The sequence below is a fragment of the Leucoraja erinacea genome, chromosome 12 (assembly GCF_028641065.1).
Source record: "Leucoraja erinacea ecotype New England chromosome 12, Leri_hhj_1, whole genome shotgun sequence".
NCBI lineage: Eukaryota > Metazoa > Chordata > Chondrichthyes > Rajiformes > Rajidae > Leucoraja > Leucoraja erinaceus.
The window spans coordinates 8,928,176-8,952,664 of NC_073388.1; the positions used below are offsets into that span (position 1 = coordinate 8,928,176).

General features: G+C 38.5%; 1 protein-coding gene across 5 annotated transcripts in view; it reads left to right on the forward strand.

Moving 5' to 3' along the window:
- The window catches only part of LOC129702045 (cohesin subunit SA-2-like), a 147,371-nt gene that overhangs the window by 117,354 nt on the left and 5,528 nt on the right, over positions 1 to 24,489 (forward strand). For 4 of the 5 annotated variants that reach the window (XM_055643563.1, XM_055643562.1, XM_055643564.1 and 1 more), the window contains 11 exons: positions 1,412 to 1,482; positions 6,591 to 6,678; positions 6,804 to 6,884; positions 11,955 to 12,047; positions 13,006 to 13,180; positions 13,778 to 13,917; positions 14,331 to 14,432; positions 15,238 to 15,386; positions 20,109 to 20,237; positions 20,385 to 20,587; positions 23,704 to 23,884. In XM_055643563.1, coding sequence (XP_055499538.1) covers positions 1,412 to 1,482; positions 6,591 to 6,678; positions 6,804 to 6,884; positions 11,955 to 12,047; positions 13,006 to 13,180; positions 13,778 to 13,917; positions 14,331 to 14,432; positions 15,238 to 15,386; positions 20,109 to 20,237; positions 20,385 to 20,587; positions 23,704 to 23,884 — 1,412 coding nt within the window. The remainder of the gene's footprint in view (positions 1 to 1,411; positions 1,483 to 6,590; positions 6,679 to 6,803; positions 6,885 to 11,954; positions 12,048 to 13,005; positions 13,181 to 13,777; positions 13,918 to 14,330; positions 14,433 to 15,237; positions 15,387 to 20,108; positions 20,238 to 20,384; positions 20,588 to 23,703; positions 23,885 to 24,489) is intronic. The other variant, XM_055643565.1, reaches the window with a different exon arrangement.

Here is a 24,489-nt window from a genome sequence, read left to right on the forward strand (position 1 = left end):
ACATCCAAGACAACGCAGGAGTGGCTACGTGACAAGTCTGTGAATGTCGTTGAGTGGCCCAGCCAGAGCCAGGACTTGAACCCAGATCGAACATCTTTGGAGGGATCTGAAAATAGCTGTGCATCGACGCACCCCATCCAACCTGACAGAGCTTGAGAGGATCTGCAGAGAATAATGGGAGAAATTACCCAAATACAGGTGTGCCAAGCTTGTAGCGTCATACCCAAAGAGACTTGAGGCTGTAATCGCTGCCAAAGGTGCCTCAACAAAGTATGAGTAAAGGGTCTGAATACTTATCTAAATGTGATATTTCAGTTATTTATTTTTAATTACTTTGCAAAAATTTCTACACTTTTCTACAATTTTATTATTATTGGGTATTGTGTGCAGATTGATGATAATAAAAAAATGAATTTAATCCATTTTAGAATAAGGCTGTAACGTAACAAAATGTGGAAAAAGTGAAGGGGTCTGAATACATTCTGACTGCACTGTATCTGGAAGAATAGCAGTATGTCATGTCACTATCAATGAATAAATTGGCAGCAGGTTCAAGCAAAGAAGCGTTGAGCTATGAGGTTGTGAATCATGGGAACTGGTCAAAAGTATTGCCATGTAAACAACAAACATTGGCTTTGTTATTTAAAATCTTGATGGATTTGCATTTTTATTTTTCCATTGTCTCCCTCACAGCATTAAGGTAATTGTTAAGTGTTTGTGTCCATTTAATAATGTGATAATGGTTTGTGCAATGCCAGTCTACTTAGGTCAAGAAACAGTAGTTTAAACTTTTAAGTATTCTGTCTGCATGAATCTACTTATATTTCGACATGCTATCACAAGAGAGCAAAATATAATTAAATCAGATACAAAATTAGAACAAATGGATAGAAGGATTGGAGTCATGAGACTGCGGATGCTAGAATATGGAGCAAACTGCTGGAAGAACTCAGCGGGTCAAGCAACATCTGTGGAGACCAAGGGATGACCGATGTTTTTGATCAAGACCCTGCATCAGCAAAGAGGAAGGATTGGATTGGGAGAGGAGTGTTGGAAGCATAAAGAGTGCCAGAAAGGGAGTAAGAAAAGCTTTTTTTAACTTGGGGAAAAATAGCAAATAATGTATTAAATGCAGGATAAAAACACAACTGTGTGGACTGGTTATATATGTTTGGCTGTAAATGTGTAATTATATATAGTATCTGATTTGATTGGATATCTTGCAAAACAAAGCTTATCAAGCTGTAAAGGTGTCAATAATAAAGCCAAACCTGGTGTTTCTTGACCACAGGTGGACTGGCATGATATGAAGAATTATCGCCACATTAAATGGGGACATAGGCTAAGAAGAAAATGAAAAGCAATTAAGACATTCGGTATTTTTGTTGACTAAATTTTGATACCTAAACAGGATGAAGAACTCGATGAGGATGATGCTTACCAGGTCTTGTCCACATTGAAAAGAATAACTGCCTTTCACAAGTAAGGACTGTTTATATATGTTGATGTCCATGCTACTTACTTTATACATTTGTATGTTTTGTCAAATGTGGGAGTGCAGATTGTTTAGTAAGTCAGAATTATTTGCTATGTGTAAATAAGGTGCAAGTTCCCATTCTAGCATAGAATCCATTTGTATTTGATTAATGAATAATGTTTCAATCTTCATAGATTAGTGGTGTGATTTTCTTTTCCATTTGGTTAGAAAATAAACAATTTTAAGAATGTACATATTTTAGCTTATTATCTTAAATAATCAATATTTAATACTTTTTAAGATAAAATTCCCTAGAATTCTAGAGCATTTCCCACAAATTGGTAGGTTACAAATATAATTCCCTCAAAGAAAGGCAGAAGATAATGGAGAACTTTAGACCATTTAGTTCAGGGGAGGGGAACCTTTTCATGTTGGAAGGCTGCATTAAATTAGCTGTAATCTAATAAGGCCGCATCCAAGAAACTTCAATTAGATAGACTTCAAAATGTACATTATTTTGTAAAAATCTAACTACTATGTACTAACTTCAAGAAAATGAAAAAATGTTGTTATTTCTAAAGTTATCTAACCTTTTAATGACTTTGTGAGTGCGCCTTGATTTGGGTTAGGTAAGGAGAATGTTGATTCGCAGCAATAAGTGGTTGAAAAGCAATAAAGCATTTTTCGTGCATGTTGCTGAAGACATGGGTATTCTATTGCATTTTCCCATATTTCAATCTGATCTTTCTTAGTGTCAAATAAGGACTTTAAAATGTCATCTTCTGAGAGCTCAATCAATTCCATCTGTAGTTCTTTAAATGCTAATTTGAATGCTAAAAAATGCTAATTTCACTGAATCTTCTTTTACCCTTTGGTATTTTAAATACGTTCATTTTAAGATTAAGATTAAAATAATAAAAGACGAACAAAATCATATAAATAAAAATAAAAGGATTTGCTCTCCAAAATTTGGATTCATTCACAAGGCCGCACTTAATGGCACAGAAAGGCCGCAGGTTCCCCACCCCTGATTTAGTCTATTATCAGTCAAAGGGTCTGTTATTAAGGAAGTAGTAACAGGACTGTCAGAAAATAATCATGCTTTGGGTGGGTTGAACATGGATCCATGAAAGGGAGTTTTATGTTTGAGAAAATGTTATCAATTTTGCTGCATAAATTCTAAGTGAATAAATAACTAATAGTGAATAAGATGCTGTGGTAGATTTAGACTTTTAGAAGGTCTTCAACACAGGAGGTTAATAAATAAACCTAGAGTACATAATATTGAAGATAAGATGTTGGCCTGGATTGGTACTGGTTAGACAACAGGAGTAAATGGGTTATTTTGGGATTGAGGCTATGACAAATGGGATGGTGCATGAGGTATGCATGTGCTAATTGATGTCCATGATGAAGAGTCCAAGTATAAAATATTGAAGTTTGTAGATTCTGAAAAGCTGGATTATAATATGGGTGTGAGGAAGAAGCGAGGACTTCATGGAATATAGAAAGACTTAAGTGAATGTCCGAGGACATGGCAAATGGAGAGTGATCTGGAACATAGATTAGTACACCATAGGAACAGCTCTTCTGCTCGGTGTCTGCTGAGCATGATGCCAAAATAAACTAACCTCATTACCCTGCTCATGATCCATATCCCTCTATTCCATACATCTCTATTTGTCCATCTAAAAGCCTTTTAAATGCCACTTCTATTGTTTTTTGCCTTCATTACCACCACCCTTGGCAGCACATTCCAGGCTTGCAACACTCTCTGTGAAAACAAAAAAAGTCCGCAGCCCATCTGATTTTAAACTTTGCCCCCCTCACCTTAAACCTATGCCCTCTCATCTGTGACATTTTCACCCTGGGAACCAGGTTCTGTTACTACCTACCCAATCTATGGGGAAAACTGTGAAGCCTATTTGGTTGTGGAAATGGAAAGGAAGAGTTTTTCTTAAATTATGAGAGACTCAAGGGTGTTTGTGCTCGGAGGGTCCTGGGTATTCTCATACTTGAATTATTGAAAACAAACGTGCAGGTACAACAAGCTGGTCAAAAGTGAATATTGCACTTGAGCCTTTACTGCAAGAGGATTTGAGTACAAGAGTAAACAAATGGGTGACAGTTATGTCAATTATGCAACAGTTCCCAGTATTTTTAGTGCAGGTCCGCATTCTATCTAAGCAAGAATATTATTGTGGTGGATAGAGTGAAATGAAGACTGGCATAATGTACCTTTTTTTTACCTAGAACACAAAGTTTCTTACATCGCATAATGTTGTTTTATTTCCTTGGATCTGTAATTTAATTTTGTAAAACATTTTTTAATATAAGATGAATCTGTTTCTTGTTTTGGTTTTTGGCAAATGGTTCTATTTTTGAAAATGGGTCTTTCAAATATAACACTTTAGATGATAATGTATAGTAAGTTTTGAAATGATTGGATTTTAAATGGAATTCTCAACATACCGTTATATAATTAACCTATTTTACAAAGTAAATTAAAAAGAGTTGGCCTACTTCCTGATTTTATATCATTGCTCGACTCTTCTGAATTTCCCTCTGAGAATGGGAGACTTAAAATTGTACCCAAATTATGCAATTAGGGCCCAACTTTAAGATTACTTTAAACAGGATCTGTCAAACCAAAGTATCTTCCTCGGGTGTTCCATTGATTTTAGTCCACAATACTATTTGTTCTTTTTACTGTGGGTGAGCAATGCACAGAGGTCACTGGAACTTGAGCAACCCTTTGTGCTGTTCTTTTTCTAGCTGAACACAGGATTTCACACTTGGCTTCCTTCAGGTCTGACAAATATCTGTGTTATTTCACTGCCTCTTCACAGCTATTCAAATGTAAATGTTAAATTCTGAGAAGGATCCCCCAAGCTAGCAAACCAGGGCCAGTTGCTGTTGCTGGCAGTGTTGGTATTGAGAAGGCGGCAGTAGATAGATAATTGTTAGATTAAGTAGCAGCACAAAAGATTGCATACAAAGTTGTTTTATTTATACGATCTGTCTAGAAATTTTCACAAGCAGGTTGGTGCTTCAGAGAAACGTGTAATTGGGTACCTTTGTACTCTAGGAAGCTTTTGATTTAAGAATATGAGCATACTTTAAAATGTGCAACAGGATTTTCCTGGAATAATGTCAAGATATATTTCAATGCAAAATATAGAACTTCCGTTGTTAGAAAAACAGACACTATATCACGATCATAACTACCCATTTTGTAGATGAATATTCTGTAGAATCGGGCCCTTCGTCCCCACCTCATCAATGCCGACCAAGATGCTTATCTATGGTAATCTCATTTGCCCATGTTTGACCCATATCCTTCTAAACCTTTCCTAAATCATCTTTCTGTCCAAATGTATTTTAAATGTTGTTAAGTACCTGCCTCAGCCACTCCCTCTGGCAGATAACTCCATGTACGTATCACCCTCTGACAAAGCTACATGTTTGGTTTCTGTTAAGTACTAGAGAGCAGTGGTTTAAACTGAGATGAGAAAGACTTAAGTCCTTTTTTTTGGGGGGGAGGGGGGGGCCGGCGCTGTCATTCTATCTACGTCCCTCATGATTATAAACAGCTGTATAAGATCCCCCTCAGTCTCCTGTGCTCCAAGGAACATAGTCCTAGCATGTCGAACCTCTCCCTATAAATAAGACACTCGAGTTATTGCAAAATCCCTGTACATCCTTGTAAATCCTTTTCCAATCTTTTTGCATCTTGATAACATTTTATGAGAGGGTGATCAAACCTGAACACCATACACCGTGAGCCTCAACAGTATTTTGTACAATTGCTTATCCTATCCCCTATACTCAATGTCCTTAATGATGAAGGCCAGCATGCTGAAAGCTGTCTTCACCCCCCCCCCCCCCCCCCCCCCCGTCCACTTGTGATGCCAATAACAAAGAAGTATGTTCTTACACTCCGAGATCTCTGTTCCTCAACACTCCCCAGACCCCGCAGTTCACTGTGAAAGTCCTATCATGGCTTGCCTTCCTTAAAGGCAACACCTTGACCGCGACAGTCTTTTCAGATGAGGCAGAGGTTCACTTGCACCTCCTCCAACCTCATCTACTGTATTCGCTGTACCAGGTGTGGACCCTTCTACATCGGCGAGACCAAGCGCAGACTCAGCGATCATTTCGCTGAACACTTCCACTCAGTCTTCCTAAGCCTATCTGATCTCCCTGTTGCTTAACACTTTAACTTTCCCTCCCATTCTCCCACTGACCTTTCTGTCCTGGGCCTCCACCTTTGTCGGAGTAAGGCCCAGAGCAAATTGGAGGAACAGCATCTCATATCTCGCTTGGGTAGCTTCCACCCATCCCCGCAGTATGAACATTGAGTTCTCTAACTTCAAGTAGTCCTTACTTTCCCTATCTCTCTCTCTCTCTCCATCCCCTCCCCCTTCCCAGTTCTCCGAACAGTCATACTGTCTCCGACTACATTTTATCTCTGCACTCCCTGACATCAGTCTGAAGAAGGGTCTCGACCCGAAACGTCACCCATTCTTTCTCTCCAGAGATGCTGCCTGTCCCACTGAGTTACTCCAGCACTTTGTATCTAAAATCCTCAGCCGACTTGTTCAGCTGATCAAGATCCCACTGCAATTCTTGGCACTTTCTTCATTGTCTACAACTAGTTACACTGTCTGCACAAGTATAAGACAGCCTCAAACAATCAAATATGTTTGCAGTAATTGATATGGGTATACGAAAAAGCGTTTAGGGTTTGGCCTGATAAGTATGAGTTATGAAGGAGTGATCTGTGATTGTTTGAGAGCAAGTAACATGTGGGACCAGACCTGCAACTGTTGGCCAAATGATCTATCTCTGCGCTGTACCTAGTACATAATTAAGACGTCCATAAAAATGGTTTGCAATCAAACAGGAGAAATGTAATTTTGCTTTAATAAATAAATAAAAATATTCTCCTTTAAGCCATTGAAAATGTATTTCTCATCGACTCCTCTGTACTATCCTCTGTTTGCCTGATAGTCTTTCTATTTTTCTACCCTGCACCTGTAACCAAGTGCATTTGTTGTTTCCAGTGCCTTTCCAGAACTTAATTATAACCCTAAAATTATTGCTTTTCCAGTGCTCATGATCTTACAAGATGGGACTTGTTTGGCAGTAATTACAAACTGCTGAAGATTGGTACTGAAAATGGGGATATGCCAGAACAGGTTTTTGTTTCATTTATTGATTTTAGCCAAATAATACACAATAACTTAATTATGCATTTTAAGTCTGAATTGTTAACCACGTATCTGTAAACTGAAATTATGAAATGTGTTTTTTGCTTTTTTAGATTGTTGTACATGCACTCCAGTGCACTCACTATGTAATCCTTTGGAACCTAGCGACTGTTTCTGAAGGAAGTTCAACAAAGGTATGTAGAAGCAAAATTAGGTAAATTCCCATAATAATAAATGTTCTGAAATGTTTATATTTCTTACAGATGGCATCTTAATGAACACCTTAAATTTATTCAATTTCACTGTGCAATGAAACTGAAGCAGTTTCAATCTGCAAGGTTTCTTCGCTGTTCAAACGGTTGTCCCAAATCCTAACTGTTGACAATGAGAGTTTTAATTGAAATTATTATTATATTATGAATATTTGCAAGTCACCTCGCAAGATTCAATTCATTTTGCAGTCATGTAAATCCACCTAATCCACATGAGCTAAAAAAACTCTCCAATAAGATTAAATAGTAGGGTGCATTGAGGAATGGTAACGGGTTAGGTATATCCATAGTAAGCAAAACAAGTTGTTTTTTCGGGTGAGTGACTTATCAGAACTGGAAATAGGAAGCTGCTTCTCACTCCAGTGATGCTGCATCAGCTGCTGAGTATTTCTAGCGTTTTATTATTTTTTAATTCTGGATTTCTCATGTTAGCTGTGGTTTGCAACAGCATCAGCCAATCTAGTTTGGTTAATTAATCTCAGAGAGGATTGTTATCTTCAAATTAAGAACCACATTTCCCTTAAGGAAACTTCAAAACATTTTTGTTTCCTCCTCAGGCTTTACATGGGCTGAGAGTTGGAGTGGGTACAACATGATACATGTAGAGAAAGCTCTGATTCAGGAGCCCCTTCAGGAGTTGATGATTGCTTACTGGTGTCAGTCCTAACCAGTACATTTTATGGTGACCCCCAAAAATCCCCAAACTGCTGTTAGAGCTGGTCGACAGTTTCAAGTTCCTCGGCATCCATATCGCTAGCCCTCCTCTGGTCCCATCACACTGACTGTGATCAAAAAAATCTGTTAACATATTTACCTTCTGACAATGTTCAGCATGCCCTTGAGGGTTGCCTGGTAGGGCAGCTGTTCTGCTCTACACCACCTGAACCTGCAGAGTGAGTGAACACATCCTCTCCATTCCCTCTCACACTGTGCATTGTATCGGGAAAGCAGACAGTTTGTTAAGGATGCCTGTCACCTTGGCCATTTCACTTTCTCGCCACTATCTTCTGAGAGACGATACAGGAGCTTGAAAGCTTGGACGCCCAAACTTACAAACAACTTTTCCCCCACTTCTATCCAACTCATGAACCAACCACCTCTTTCAAACCCCATTCCAGCGGGTGCTGCCTCGTACTCTTACTCTAGTCCACATCATTTTGGCTGTTCCATTCCTTTGTACTACACTGCAATCTAGCATCATTTGGCTGTTTTGCATCTGTTGTGTTTATTGTTGTATGTATCATGTATATTGTTTACTCTGTTAGCTTCATGTGAATAAAGAATTTAATTGTACCCTAACTCCCTCTTAAATATAGCCAATGAACTGGCCTCAACTACCTTCTATAACCATATAACAATTACAGCACGGAAACAGGCCATCTCGGCCCTACAAGTCCATGCCGAACAACTTTTTTTCCCTTAGTCCCACCTGCCTGCACTCATACCATAACCCTCCATTCCCTTCTCATCGCATATGCCTATCCAATTTATTTTTAAATGATACCAATGAACCTGCCTCCACCACTTCCACTGGAAGCTCATTCCACACCGCTACCACTCTCTGAGTAAAGAAGTTCCCCCTCATATTACCCCTAAACTTCTGTCCCTTAATTCTGAAGTCATGTCCTCTTGTTTGAATCTTCCCTATTCTCAAAGGGAAAAGCTTGTCCACATCAACTCTGTCTATCCCTCTCATCATTTTAAAGACCTCTATCAAATCCCCCCTTAACCTTATGCGCTCCAGAGAATAAAGACCTAACTTATTCAACCTATCTCTGTAACTTAGTTGTTGAAACCCAGGCAACATTCTAGTAAATCTCCTCTGTACTCTCTCTATTTTGTTGACATCCTTCCTATAATTGGGCGACCAAAATTGTACACCATACTCCAGATTTGGTCTCACCAATGCCTTGTACAATTTTAACATTACATCCCAGCTTCTATACTCAATGCTCTGATTTATAAAGGCTAGCATACCAAAAGCTTTCTTTACCACCCTATCTATATGAGATTCCACCTTCAAGGAACTATGCACGGTTATTCCCAGATCCCTCTGTTCAACTGTATTCTTCAATTCCCTACCATTTACCATGTACGTCCTATTTTGATTTGTCCTGCCAAGGTGTAGCACCTCACATTTATCAGCATTAAACTCCGTCTGCCATCTTTCAGCCCATTTTTCCAAATGGCCTAAATCACTCTGTAGACTTTGGAAATCCTCTTCATTATCCACACCACCCCCTATCTTGGTATTATCTGCATACTTACTAATCCAATTTATCACCCCTTCATCCAGATCATTGATGTACATGACAAACAACAAAGGACCCAACATAGATCCCTGAGGCACCCCACTAGTCACCTGCCTCCAACCCGATAAACAGCCATCCACCATTACCCTCTGGCTTCTCCCATTCAGCCACTGTTGAATCCATCTTGCTATTCCTGCATTTATACCCAACAGTTGAACCTTCTTAACCAACCTTCCATGAGGAACCTTGTCAAAGGCCTTACTAAAGTCCATATAGACAACATCCACTGCTTTACCCTCGTCAATTTCCCTAGTAACCTCTTCAAAAAATTCAAGAAGATTAGTCAAACATGACCTTCCAGGCACAAATCCATGTTGACTGTTCCTAATCAGACCCTGTTTATCCAGATGCTTATATATATTATCTCTAAGTATCTTTTCCATTAATTTGCCCACCACTGAAGTCAAACTAACAGGTCTATAATTGCTAGGTTTACTCTTAGAACCCTTTTTAAACAATGGAACAACATGTGCAGTACGCCAATCCTCGGGGACTATTCCCGTTTCTAATGACATTTGTAATATTTCAGTCATAGCCCCGGCTATTTCTACACTAACTTCCCTCAATGTCCTAGGGAATATCCTGTCAGGACCTGGAGACTTATCCACTTTTATATTTTTCAAAAGTGCCAGTACTTCTTTTACTTTGAACCTCATAGTATCCATCGCTACTCTACTAGTTTCCCTTACCTCACATAATTTAATATCCTTCTCCTTGGTGAATACCGAAGAAAAAAATTGTTCAATATCTCCCCCATCTCTTTTGGCTCTGCAGATAGCTGTCCACTCTGTCTCTCCAATGGACCAATTTTATTCCTCGTAATCCTTTTGCTATTAATATAGCTGTAGAAACCCTTTGGATTTATTTTCACCTTACTTGCCAAAGCAACCTCATATCTTCTTTTAGCTTTTCTAATTTCTTTCTTAAGATTCTTTTTACATTTCTTATACTCCTCAAGCACCTCATTTACTTCATGCTGCCTATAATTATTGTAGATCTCCCTCTTTTTCCGAACAAGATGTCCAATTTCCCTTGAAAACCAGGGCTCTTTCCAATTTTTACTGTTTCCTTTCAACCGAACAGGAACATAAAAATTCTGTACTCTTAAAATTTCCCCTTTAAATGTCCTCCATTTCTCTTCTACATCTTTCCCATAAAACAAAATGTCCCAGTTCACTCCTTTTAAATCATCTCGCATCTCATCAAAGTTAGCCTTTCTCCAATCAAAAATCTCAACCCTACGTCCAGTTCTGACCCTCTCCATAATTATATTGAAACTAATGGTATTGTGATCACTGGACCCAAAAGTGCTCCCCAACGCATACCTCCGCCACCTGTCCCGTCTCATTTCCTAACAGGAGGTCCAGCACTGTCCCTCCTCTAGTAGGTACCTCTATGTATTGCTGCAAAAAACTATCCTGCACACATTTTACAAACTCCAACCCATCCAGCCCATTTACCTTCTGTGGCAGAGAATTCCAGAGAATTGTACAGAGCCCGTGTGAGACCGCACCTGGAGTATTGTGTGCAATTTTGGTCTCCTAATTTGCTATTGATGGAGTGCAGCATAGGTTCAGCAGGTTAATTTCCAGGTTGGCGTGACTGACATTTGATGAAAGAATGGGTCGACTGGGCTTGTATTCACTGGAATTTAGAAGGATGAGAAGGGATCTTATAGAAACATATAGAATTCTTAAAGGGATTGGAAAGGGTTGGTGGAAGAAAAATGTTCCTGATGTTGGGGGAGTCCAGAACCAGGGGTCACAGTTTACAAATAAGGTGTAGGCCATTTAGTAGAGTTGAGGATAAACTTCTTCACCCAGAGAGTTGCGAATCTGTGGAATTCCCTGCCACAGAAGGTAGTGGAGGCCATTTCACTGGATGTTTTCAAGAGAGTTAGATCTAGCCCTTAGGGTTAAAGGAATCGAGGAATATGGGGGGGAAAGCAGGAACGGGGGCACTGATTTTGAATGGCCTACAGCTGCACCTATTTTTCTATGTTTCTATGAACATTTATTTTAATTTTCTAATACATTTTAAATTCACATACTGAGTGTTTCTAACTAGTTGCTCATTAATTTGACAGTTATGACATATATACCAGTTTATAATTTATCATGGTGACTTGCATTTGTGAAATGCATGTTTTTTAAAAGGCTAAGCTGTGCAATATGGGATCATTTATCTCCTTCCTCAGCTCAGATCAGCAAGATATTGCAGATTTTGGGCAGGTAACAAATTGAGGCTGATTCTTGGCATTAGAGTAATGGGGAGAAATTGGGATAATATAATAAAAATATTCAAGGTTTTTTAGTGAAAGAAAGATAAATTGGGCAAAAAGCATCAAGCAATAAAAATGACCAGAGCTATTCATATCATGTAGATGTGAGATTAATGCTAGTAGGTTTTTCCCCCACGCTAAGTGAATGGAATAGATTTTTGGTTTGAGTGCTGAGTAAAATAATGATACAGTTGAATAACCGCATTGATACCAGCCCCAATGTTCTTTCTTTGAATTTCTTGTCATTTGTTCAAAATTTATGAGAAACTGACAATGTAACAATATACATTGATATCTTGTCTGAATATTCTTCTATAAAAATTTGCTGCTGAAAGATGGTTGGTTATGTCTCCTCAACAGATACTATTGTAAATATTCATAATGTTTTTTTTTTTTCAGGAGCAATTAATAATGCTACGAAAACAAATGCGAGCCTTCTGCCAGATCTGTCAGCGTTACCTGACCAATGTTAATACAGCTGTTAAAGAACAGGTAATAGAAACCAATTTTTTGCCATGAAGGTATCTATGTATTTCCATATGCTAGAAATGGCAAACCATGTTTGAGAGAAGAAATTTGATAATATTGTGTTCATTTGGAGAAAGCAAAAAGGAAAAATATTCCACTTTGTAAAATGATTTCTTGGATAGTCTTAAACAAGTCTTCATAATGGTTCAGAAGTTGATGGCAAATAGCTATAAATTTAAAATGATCAAAGTGGGGTAGTTTAGAAATTGTTGTACAGTTGGATCTGATGGTACAATCTACAAAAATCCAATGCACAGATTATAGTCAGAATGACACTGTTATCTGTTGTACAATTGTTAAAAATAACCTCAAACTAGTTTTAGATTCTGCTGAAGAAAGTAACTCACCTGTAGGCCATACCTTTTGCACCCTTTGATAACTCCAATAGATTATATTATCCATATATATATATACGAAGGAGTATATATATATATATATATATGGATAACATAATCTATATATATATATATATAGATATACTCCTCCATATATATATATATATATATATATAATACATATATATATATATGAAGGAGTATGTTCTCCATCTTGCTGGAAGAAAATAAGTCTTTAGAAGCATCATTCCTGCTAAGTCTTTGGAGTTTGCCTTTTTGTTTCCTGTGTAGTTCTGCCATTTGGGTTTTCTACATGAATGGATTTGGTGCAATGCCCTTAACACACAGGATTGAGCCTTCACAGAATTACATTTAGAAATATTGAAAGAAGCAAACCTCTAAGAAAGAAAAAACTGTCGCGTTATTTGCCTAAATATAATTTACTTCAAGAAAGAAACACACTTGACCATTACTTGAAGAAATTGAGTTAAACTTTTCACGTGATAAGATGTATTTAATTTATGCAATGACATTCCATTTGAAGTATCTCAGTAACTTTCAGTAATCATTTCTATTTTGTTTTGTAGGCTTTCACTATCTTGTGTGATATTCTGATGATTTTTAGCCACCAGATTATGGCAGGTGGACGTGAAGTTCTGGAACCTCTGATTTACAGTCCAGATTCATGTCTACAGTCAGAGTTACTGAGCTTCATCTTGGACCATGTATTTATTGATCAGGATGAAGACGGCCATAGTACAGGTGAGTGATGTCATTTCTCATGTATACTTATCTGGGGCAACAAATTCAGCTTTTACTTTGGCCTTCTTCCCATTGAAACAGTTTTTTAATGTAAAGTTTAGTAATTGATGTCAATTTAAGGGGAGAGTGGCTTCCTGGAGAACAAAAAATGCGAAGCTCTTTCTCTTTAAGAAAGAACTGCAGATGCTTGAAAAATGGAAGTACACGAAAAATGCTGGAGAAACTCAGCGGGTGAGGCAGCACCTAAGGAGAGAAGGAATAGGCGACGTTTCGGGTGGAGGCCCTTCGTCAGAACTGATTATTTAATAATCTCTATCTTATTCATGTACTTGTGGATGCAGGCCATCAGTGACTCAAAATGGCCAGAGATGAGACCAGCATGTGTCAGTAGTATTAATAGCACTGAGCAGGACATGCTTTCTTGGTCTTGAGTATTTTGTTGTTTGCCAAGCAGAGTGGAAGTGCTTGTGGGTGCAGTAGGAAAATTTAAATAATGAGCTGTCCTGTTGTACTGGAGACCCATCCAGGAGACTTTCAGGCAAACAAATTTGATATCCAACTTTTTCACCACTAACTGTTGGTTATTAATTGTTATAGATGGACATCAAGATGATGAAGCTGGTAAAATTGAGGCTTTACATAAAAGGAGGAACCTTCTTGCAGCTTTCTGTAAATTAATTGTATATAATGTGGTGGACATGAATACAGCTGCAGATGTTTTTAAGCAGTACATGAAGGTAAACATTTTCAACCTCATTTTCATTCATGTATATAATGTAAAATATCGCATGCAACTGAGCTGCTAACACTTCAGAAAAGGAAACTTTATTTCAACATTAAGGAATTTCAGGATGGAACCAAAAACCTGTTTTTGGCAATGGTTAAGTCAGTAGAGTATCACGTGCAAAGAAAAATCATATGTGAAACTGCCCAGATGTAATATGTGTTCTGTATTTTCCTTCATTCGGAAGCTTGCACAGATATTTTATTGCTGTCTTCCTCTTGTTCATTTTTTGTTGGGCATTTATATGCTTACTAAAATAAAGATGTTTTATGTTGTTAAGTTATAATTATAACTTGTAAATCAAATTCGCAGTACTTTATCATTGTACAATAATGAATAGATCTATTGTTCATAAATTTATTTTAGTATTACAATGATTATGGTGATATCATCAAAGAAACTATGAGCAAGTGCAGACAAGTGGACAAAATTCAGTGTGCAAAGACTCTTATACTTAGCTTACAGCAGGTAAGATTTTGTATTTAATTGTCAGAAGCATTATCAAATTGAAATGTTCTGCTGAAAATAAATTGCAGTAGACACTTACAATATTTGAATAGATAATGTTTGAGTTTTATCAGTAAATTAAATGCTGAAGAATAAAAGTTTGAGTGGGGAGGGGTTCTTTCAGGGACATTTCCAAGCACATTTTGGATTTCATCCATTTCCAGAGACATACAGCACAGAAAAAGACCCATTCCTGTTAATACCCCACAGATTCTACCACTCACCGACATACTAGGGGGAATTTACAGTGGCCAATTAATCTACCAGCTCGCACATCTTTAGGATGTGGGGAAACCCATGTGTCAAGGAGATTGTGCAAACTACACTTAGAACCTGAGGTCAGGATTGAATCTGGGTCTCTGGCGCTATGAGGCAACAGCTCTACCAGCTGTGAATGATTTTGTGCATGCTTCATAATTCTTCACTTCTTCTGTTCCATTTGGGCATTTGCATTATATAGATAGCAAGGACCATATATTGTGGGGTTTAATGCATTTTGACCCAAAGAGCCATTTCAAACCTCCATTCACATCTGCTTTACAATTTTAGACTGTTAAAAAATATCACAATTTATAGATTGCGATTTGCATGCAGTCAATCTAAGCAAAGTGCAAGTTGGTTAAAATGTAAGTGTTTACATTTGTTCACGGACAGAGACTGGAATGATTTTATTGGCTTTTCATCCAATACATATTTTCTCAGAATTTTTGTTAAGTTCCGTTTGAAATTTTCTGTTTTTTCCAATGGTTTTGTTAATTATTTGCAGTTGTTTGGTGAGTTGGATCAGGACATTGGACTTAATTTTGATCGGTCAACTCCTGGTTTTAGTAGTGTTAAAGAACTTGCACGCCGTTTCTCATTAACGTTTGGCTTGGATCAGCTAAAAACCAGAGAAGCTGTAGCAATGCTGCACAAGTAAGTTTTCGTCATGTTTAAAATTGTATCTCCTTCATTTGGATTATATAAATTCTGGGTCGATGGGTGAAATTTATGATCCAAAAGTGTGAAGGCATTATTTTTTTTAAATAACCACTTCATGTTTGTAGGTTGACAAAAATGCTGGAGAAACGCAGTGGGTGAGGCAGCATCTATGGAGCAAAGGAATAGGTGACCATTCGGGTCGAGACCCTTCTTCAGACTGATGTGGGGGTGGGGGGGGGGGGATTGCAGAAGGATGAAGAAAGGAAGAGGCGGAGAGTGGGCTGTGGGAGAGCTGGGAAGGGGAGGGGAAGGAGGGAGAAAGCAAGGACTACCTGAAATTGGAGAAGTCAATGTTCATACTCCTGGGGTGTAATCTACCCAAGCGAAATATGAGGTGCTCCTCCAATTTGTGGTGAGACTCACTCTGGCCATGGAGGAGGCCCAGGACAGAAAGGTTGGATTCGGAATGGGAGGGGGAGTTGAAGTGCTGAGCTACCGGGAGATCAGGTTGGTTAATGTGAACAGTGCGGAGGTGTTGGGTGAAGCGATCGCCAAGCCTGCGCTTGGTCTCACCGATGTAGAGCAGTTGACACCTAGAGCAGCGGATGCAATAGATAAGGTTGGAGGAGGTGCAGGTGAACCTCTGCCTCACTTGCACCGAACTGCTTAGGTCCTTGGATGGAGTCAAGGGGGGGGTAAAGCAACAAGTGTCGCATTTCCTGCGGTTGCAAGAGAAAGTATCGGGAGGGGGTGGTTTGGGTGGGAAGGGTCAAATTGACCAGGGAGTTACGGAGGGAGCGGTCTCTGCGGAAAGTGAAAGGGGAGGAGGAGATGGGAAGATGTGGCTAGTGGTGGGATCCCGTTGGAGATGGCGAACATGTCGGAGGATTATCAGTGGTATGTGGGGTGGAAGGTGAGGACAAGGGGGACTCTGCCCTTGTTACGAGTGGGGGGGGATAGGGAGTGGGAGCGGAGCCATGGTCCAAGGATAAGTAGGAGGAGGTGTCTGAGTTGGCACCTGGCCTCAGACCAGTAGAGATCAGAGCGCCAGACTTCTTCCCACCACCCCCCCCCCCCCCCCCCCCCCCCCCCCCCCCCACATCAGCATCAGTCTGAAGAAGAGTCTCGACCCGACATGTCACCTATTCCTTCCCTCCATAGATGCTTCCTCACCCGCTGAGTTTCTCTAGCATTTTTGTCTACCTTCGATTTTTCCAGCATCCGCAGTTCTTTCTTAAACACTTCATTTATACACTTAATGTAGAAAAAAAATCTTGGATAAAACATTGTATTACCAGACTAATTTATGCCAAGTTCCACAGAAATGACAAAGGAAAGGATGTGCTTGAGTGGTGTTAATAGCAGGACGATTCACATTTAGGTCTTTGGCCTAGCACATCAAAATCACTTGTAAGCTAAGGTATTGCATATTTTTTTATAAGCAAGCTTGTACAATCCTCATTTCCAAAAGCCAGGCATAGGAAGTGTCTGGTTTTACTTTTTGAGTATTGCAGAATAGTTCTTGTTCTTCTGTAATGGAAGAATCAATTTTCAGTTGTATAATGCCGACGTTATAGTACAATAAAACACTCTTGACTCTTGAAGTACTGCATTTCCATGCAAATAATGAGAGCCCAGAAGTGGTGAGTGAATAATAAGTATTGGTACAAATTATCATATAAATGCACATTTCCAAATGAAATAAAAAATGAAAATGCTCTAAATACTCACCAGGTCAGGGAACATCTGTGGAGAGAGAAATGATATTAAGTTTCGGGCAGAAAGCTCATTTTAATTTTGTATTCAGTGTTTCAGATTGATTAACTTTCTTCACAGCCATTCTTTCAAACATATTTGGTAAACAAGAGTAAATTGGTTCGGAGTTGTGATCATTGATGTGTGCTTCTCATTCCATGGATGTTGCCTAACTTGCTGAGGGTTTGCAGCATTTTCTGTTTTTATTTCATGTTTCCAGCATCAGCCACTTTTACTTTTAGAAATTTTTTTTGCACGATGTGACGTCAACCAACCAGAATTTTATTGGAATAATTAGGTCGTAATTCATGGTTGCCAGCTTTGTCAACATACAAGTTCAAATCAGTTTGTGATGTGGTATATTAGATAAGGCAGAACTGAATTTTCTTAGTGGGTAGAAAATGGAAGAATAAAATTTGAACTTGGATTCAATTCTGGTGTTTCTATGAGCTGTGGGCAGTGTATTAATTCATGGACTTTATATAGCCCACTATCTCCCAAAGGGAATATTTTTGCAGATCACAATCTCAGAGGTATCAAGTTAAATTGCAGTAGTTTTCTACCCTACTTTACCCACAATTAACCCTATCTACTGCTTTCCACAGTCATTTGACTCATCAGCAGATATACTCCTTCATTACTTTTTATTTAATGGTGCTGTGAATTGCTTTCATGTGACCAGTAATTGTAACTGGTTCTTTTAAGTAATATGTAGCATTTTTTAACTGTTTGTTTTGCCTGTACCTTCCAATTCGGATAAATCCAATTGACTGCTGAAGGTCGTAAGTCTCTATGCTCTGCAATAAGCGAGTTCGGTATTTCGATAAATGCAAGGAATCATGGGATTTGTCAAAGGTCATTTGGGATATATTAAAAAAAAAGCGAACGCAGCGCTGTATAAACTGTGTATAAATTGTTACCTATTCTACCAAGGAATTAATCTAGAATTCTGTCAACTCAATAGCTTCCTTTCTTGTTCTGCTGTTCACACACTACTTATGCAGTTCTAGTTCAGTTCATTAATCTGCAATTATGAGATATTCAAAAAGTTAAAGAATGTATTCTTTTCTTTTTTTTTTTAATTAAAAATTTATTTTTATTAGAAGTACAGTAAATTACAATAATACACATCACATATATCTTAATACATTTGTTGTGCCACTTCGTTTTTCGAGCTTTAAAAAAGATAGAAATAAAAGATGTAAGGAAAGTGAGCAAGAATCGTGAAGGTGCAGGAAAGTGTTGGGAAAAGAAAGCCCCTTAGGGAAGAAGTTAGAGAAGGAAGTAAAGAAAGGAAATTAGACCCTAGAAAGAAAAGGAAAAAAAGGAAAAACAATCGCTCTATTGTAACACAAAACTCCGCAAACAAGGATATACCAACCGTATTTTTTTTTTTTTACTTTATTTTATACCCCACGTTACTAGATCCTGGTACCATTTATATTTTAAATTACTATTGCACCTTATACTTGTAATAGTTCCATAAATGCAGACCACGTCTTTTGGAAGTGGTCTGCTTTGTCTGCTAGGAGCTCATCTCTTCCAAGTGTAGTGTTTCGAACATGTTTGAAATCCACATTTTTATTGTTGGTATTGGAGCATTTTTCCAAAATTTGAGTATGCTTTTTTCCCATTATTAGCCCATAATTAAGTAAGTTCTTTTGAAACACGTTTAATTTGGGGTTACCTTCCGATATTCCAAAAATGATCCATTCTGCTTATGGTACAAGTATTATTTTAAATAATTTTGTGAAGATTTCAAATATTTCGTTCCAGAATTTTTGGATTTTTATACAAAAACCAAAAGAGTGCGCTATGGTAGCTTCTTGTGACTGACATTTATCACAAATGGGTGAGACATTGGGGAAAAGTTTATTTATTTTAGTTTATTTTCATTTAATCCTTAATGTGTTTGCTACTGGAATAAGCAAATATTACGTGTTTGAAACATTTTCTTATCTTTATTCATAATTTATGTGTAAAAATATATTTAATCTGAAGCAGGCAGCGACTGTATCAGTGTGATATGGGCTGATGCTTTACCTACAGGTGGTGTGAATGTACCGTTAATGCAAAGATTCGTCTCCGAGAAAAACTGAGTACAGGGTTGGCCCTGTGAAGGAGGGCATTATTAGGATCGGGCACGCAGCGAGCTAGCGCGAGGGTTGTCAGATCAGATCTGCCCAGATTGCTGAGTGGCCGAAGGGCGGATTTTCTGTCTGTACACACTGTTCTGTCTGTGTGGCATCACCAGCTCTCTCTCTCCCAGATCCCCCACCCCAACTGTCGACAAAGTCTGACTGAGAAAATGCTCCCACTCACATTACGGGTTGGCTCTGCGTTAGTCCACTCGATGGAGCGAGCGGCGCCTCCTTCAAAGAGAGCGAGAACAGGCAATCGTTCCCTCTCCCAAATGGTCTCATTAAGCTGTTCTTTCACACAGTTTACTCCTGTTAAATTTCATCTGCTTTTTCTCTGAAGCCTTTCATTTCATTCTCTCCCCCCCCCAACAAAAACAATGAGTGTTATTCATCGTCACGATCTCGCTCACTTACCTCGCAGAAGCAAAACTGGAAAATATGGATGAAACGCAGGTCCGTATTGCCGCAGCAGCTCAGCTTGCGAGAATGTTTATCGTAAATGACCTAAGAATGGCATGCGCAGTTGAAATACCGAACTCGCTTATTCCAAGACCAAATCATTCTATAGGAAATTACAGACCAATGAACTGGAGAGGAATAGAGTGTGTACTATTTAAATCTCAAACGAGTTCAAGATAGTTCAAGTTTTGTTGTAATATTTAGTTTTGCGGCCCAAGTATGTCAGCCCAAATGTGTGACATCTCTAAGCGTCCAGAACACGTTACATTTTTATTACATTCTGTATCTGTATCAGGTATTAAGGTACTTTGAAGTGCCTTGGTTATTTTCTAGTTATAACTGTTTGACATTGCATTTGCAGAGATGGCATTGATTTTGCCTTCAAGGAGCCCAATGTAAATGGAGAAGGTTATCCTGCTGTGAATTTAGCGTTCCTGGATGTTCTTAGCGAATTCTCTTCTAAACTCATCAGACAAGACAAGAGAACACTGTAAGTACAATACCTTAATGTTTTTAAATCGTCTGTAGATGAGTGACTTTGTATAAAATCAAGCATAATTTTGTTTTAATGTTGATAAATTTTAATTATTGTGCAAAATAGTATACCTGTTTAATGTTTTTTTTTTTCTGATTTCAGCTACGTTTACCTGGAAAGGTTTATGACTGAACAAATAACGTTGCACAGGGACGATGTGTGGCTTCCCTTGATATCTTACAGAAATTCCTTATTGACTGGTGATGATGATACAATGTCTGTTGTCAGCGGAATTAGTAGCAGAGGATCCTCTGTGAGAAGCAAGAAAACAAAACCAGCAACAGGAAAACGAAAATTACCTGAAGGTTAGTCTAAGCAATGCTCTGTTCTTTAATTAAGCCAGGGTTATCAATTGATCTGTTTCATCACATGCAATTAACCTAAAAGCAAATGAACATGTTAATTCTGCATTTTAATATTTTAAGAAACAACTTAAAATTAAAATGATGCCTAAATGTCCTACATGACGTATGGAACATATGTTGAGTACTCCACAAGCCAACTATCCTGCTCCTCTATTGTGCCTTCATGGTATTTTTCTGAAATCAGATAGGTGCAATACTTCAAAGTTTCCCTTCCATTTATTGAGCAGGCTTCTCCACATTCAGGTCAATTGTGTCATTAGGTTGTCCTTAATTAATACCAACACCCTCTCTCAAAAACTTGAGACTGAGGTTGAGCCTGAGAAGTCTGCCCAGATTTGAGAAGGTTATTAAGGTCACTAATGCATGTGGAGATCAAATAACACTTCCATGAAAATAATCCTCTTTGAAAAATAATCCAAATGTGCCATTTGTATTTATTTTGACTCGCTTTGAAATGTTCCTTCAAGGCTTATTTGCATGCAGTCATTTTATATACGGCAAGTGACTTGAAAAATGTGTGAATTCTCTTGGTGGAAGGGATGTGGTGGAGCTGCAGTGAAACGCTGCAGAGAAAGAAAGTGGGAGAGAAGTACTCGAAGAGCTATTGATGGAAATCCAAGCTCTCCTGAGCTGGATTGTAGATCAGACATCCAGATTTAGTGAAAGCTGCAGTTCATTTTGATTTGCTTTGCTCCCTCCAACCATTGGTTCCAGGCCAGCATTGGATCTGGTCAATTTCTCCAGTGCATGGATCTGGTAAAATGTCTTTCTCCCCTTCAGTCTGTGGTTATGCCTGGATTTGGATCGAATGTGTCGACTCCCATTTTTTATTTAAAGTCCTGAAGTTGACTGAAGTTCATCTTTGTCACCAATATCTGGAACAGACTGAAAGCAAGTGGCAGTGAAACCTAATATCACCCATCAAGCTCAGTGTTTTTTTGAACTATAAGAAAAAAACTTGACTCCATGTGCAACCTTTGTAACCTGTACCCATAACATTTATCTTCACTTTCTGCTATGTTCGAATACACTATACTTTCATTGGTAGCAGTATTATTTTTGTCTGTGACTTGTTTTGTAGATCTGTCTTCATAGGACTATCTTGCTCTACTTCTATCCCATCATCATAAGATGACGTATCATGTTTCCCACATCCTTTGAATGTTTTTTACTATTTGGTATCTACTTTCCTTTAATTGTCATGGCTGCTAATAATACTACCTAATTTCTGTTTTTCTCTTTTGTATGAATATTTTTAAGAGGCACTAGGAGTTGGCTTCCTTTTCAAAAAACTTAATTTGGAAACTTTATCTGAAAACATAGAAATTAGGTGCAGGAGTAGGCCATTCGGCCCTTCGAGCCTGCACCGCCATTCAATATGATCATGGCTGATCTGGAGTCAATGTTTGCTTAGACTACATTATTGAATTTGTTAAGAATCTTTTCTAAAACAAAAAGATTTATGTGACAAAGGAGAAAACCCAATAAGGTGGTTTCATCTAGAGCAAACGTTTAGGCAGACAAAAATGCTGGAGAAACTCAGCGGGTGAGGAAGTCTGAAGAATGGTCTCAACCCGAAACGTTGCCCATTTCCTTCGCTCCATAGTTGCTGCCTCACCCGCTGAGTTTCTCCAGCATTTTTGCCTACCTTCGATTTTCCAGCATCTGCAGTTCCTTCTTAAACGTGTATGCAAGGCAAATAAGACTAAGCACACAGAGGTCAGGATGACTCTGCCATGGACTTGTATTTCTAATTGCAGCATTCGAAGTGTAAAGTGCTTTGCAAAGCAAGTTTAGCTTAAAAGAGCTAACATGATTGATGCATCCCAAAACTGATTTCGCACAAGGAGGGGATTAAATGGTATCAAATGGAACAACATTTTTTTGCTTTTGACCTTAATTGAAAAATGCATTTGTTAAATTCATAATATGGTGGTGCATTAATATTGTGATACCAATACATACAACTGTGAATTATTGTTATTTGCCTACGTTGTACTTCATTAGACCCAGGAACAGCTTCTCCTCTGTGAGAAGGTTACTGACCAGTCATGAATAGTTAGGTTATCTTCCAACCTACCTTCAATGTGGACGCTGAACGCTATCTCTGTAACGCCACAAGGCTGAAAAACTATATTCTGCACTCTGGTAGTTTACTCTTTACACTATCTATTGTACTTGTGTATGGCTTGTTGTACTCGTAGTATGATTGAATTTATTTGGATAGCACGCAAACAAAAGCTTTTCATTGTACCTCGGTACATGAAACAATAATAAACTAATTCCATCTTCACCTCATGGTGCTAAGTTCTGAAGGGACGTGCTCTCCTGCTTCTCGAGCATTTTAACAACGTTAGGACGAAGTATCTCAAAACGGTACCAACGTACCTAGCAAACTACACTGTTAAAGGGTAAAAAGATTATGATGCTACTTGTGGACAGCTCAATATAGGGAACATTCTTATTTACACTGTGTATTGGAGGAGTAAAATAAGATTTGCTTTAAAAAATATATATTTTTAATAATCATAGATGGCAACTTTCATTACTCATTTCATCTACTTTCTGTTCAAATCTTTTCACTGAGTCACTGACTTTTCCATCCAAATGCTTATGCAATCATTCATAATCTATTTGCACTACGGGTGCACGTTAACTAGTCTTATTGTAATGCTGTACATTTTGGTGAGATATTTGTTTAACCTGGAAATGACTCCACGCTGCCTAATGGTGATTTGAATATTCACAAATGTAGTTCAGGACCTCATGATCATATAAATACCAATCTTTCGGTACTGGCAGGATTTTTTTGGAACAGCATGGCCTTTGTTTTCTCAGGGAAAATTAGGAGTCCAGTCTTGTGCAGCTTGTATCTACTGCTTTTACATTTATATCAGCAGATAATCTGCTAAATACGCATCATTTGGAAAGGAGTCTGTGTGCATGGGCCCCTGAAAGAATGGGGGAATGTCTTTTCCATTACCGTTGGTTTAGTAGAGACAAAGCTTTGTGATTATATTGTTTATGTAACAAGAAATCTTTGAAAAATTCCACAGCAGAAGAAAGCAATGATGGATCATGGATCAGCAGAGAACATAGTTTGCCATCACCACTTATGTCACCGAGCCCGCACTTGACCTCCACTGTTATGAGAGAGCCAAAGAGGCTGCGGCCTGAAGAGGAAAGTTACATGGGTGTATACCAAATGCCACAACACCAGCCTGCTGTGGATTACAAGTATGTTGACAGTTCGTTTTATTATGTACAATACATTTAACCCTTTCATCACTTATTTACTATTAATTTCATATTAAAATCCTCTGGTCATGCAAGGATTTTTAATGACTGTTTTAAATCTCAGCAAGATTATTTCCAGAGGTGCAAAAGGCCAAATGGCATGCTCTTAGTTCGAATATTCTTATAAACCATACTTTCTTTAAAAGTGCTCAGTTATGTCCTGCAAGGTGTCAAGTTCTTGAGTGTTGAAGCCTGCGTCCAGGCAAGTGAAGAGTATTCCATCTCACACCTGTCTTGAGTCTTGTTGATTATGCATAGGCTTTAGAGAGTCAATAGGTGAGCAGCTCACCACAGCATTCATAGCCTCTGACCTGCTCTTGTGGCCACAGTGTGTATATGGCTACTCCAGGTCAGTTTCTAACCTGCAGGATATCAGCCATAGAGTCATGCAGCATGCAAATAGGCCCTTTGACACAATTCGCCATGCTCACCAAGGCGTTCCATTTGAGGTTGTCCTTTTTGCCAGGACTTGGCCCATATCCACCTAAACCTTTCCTATCGCCTGTCAGGCCATTTTTTAAATGTTATTGTACCTATCTCAACCT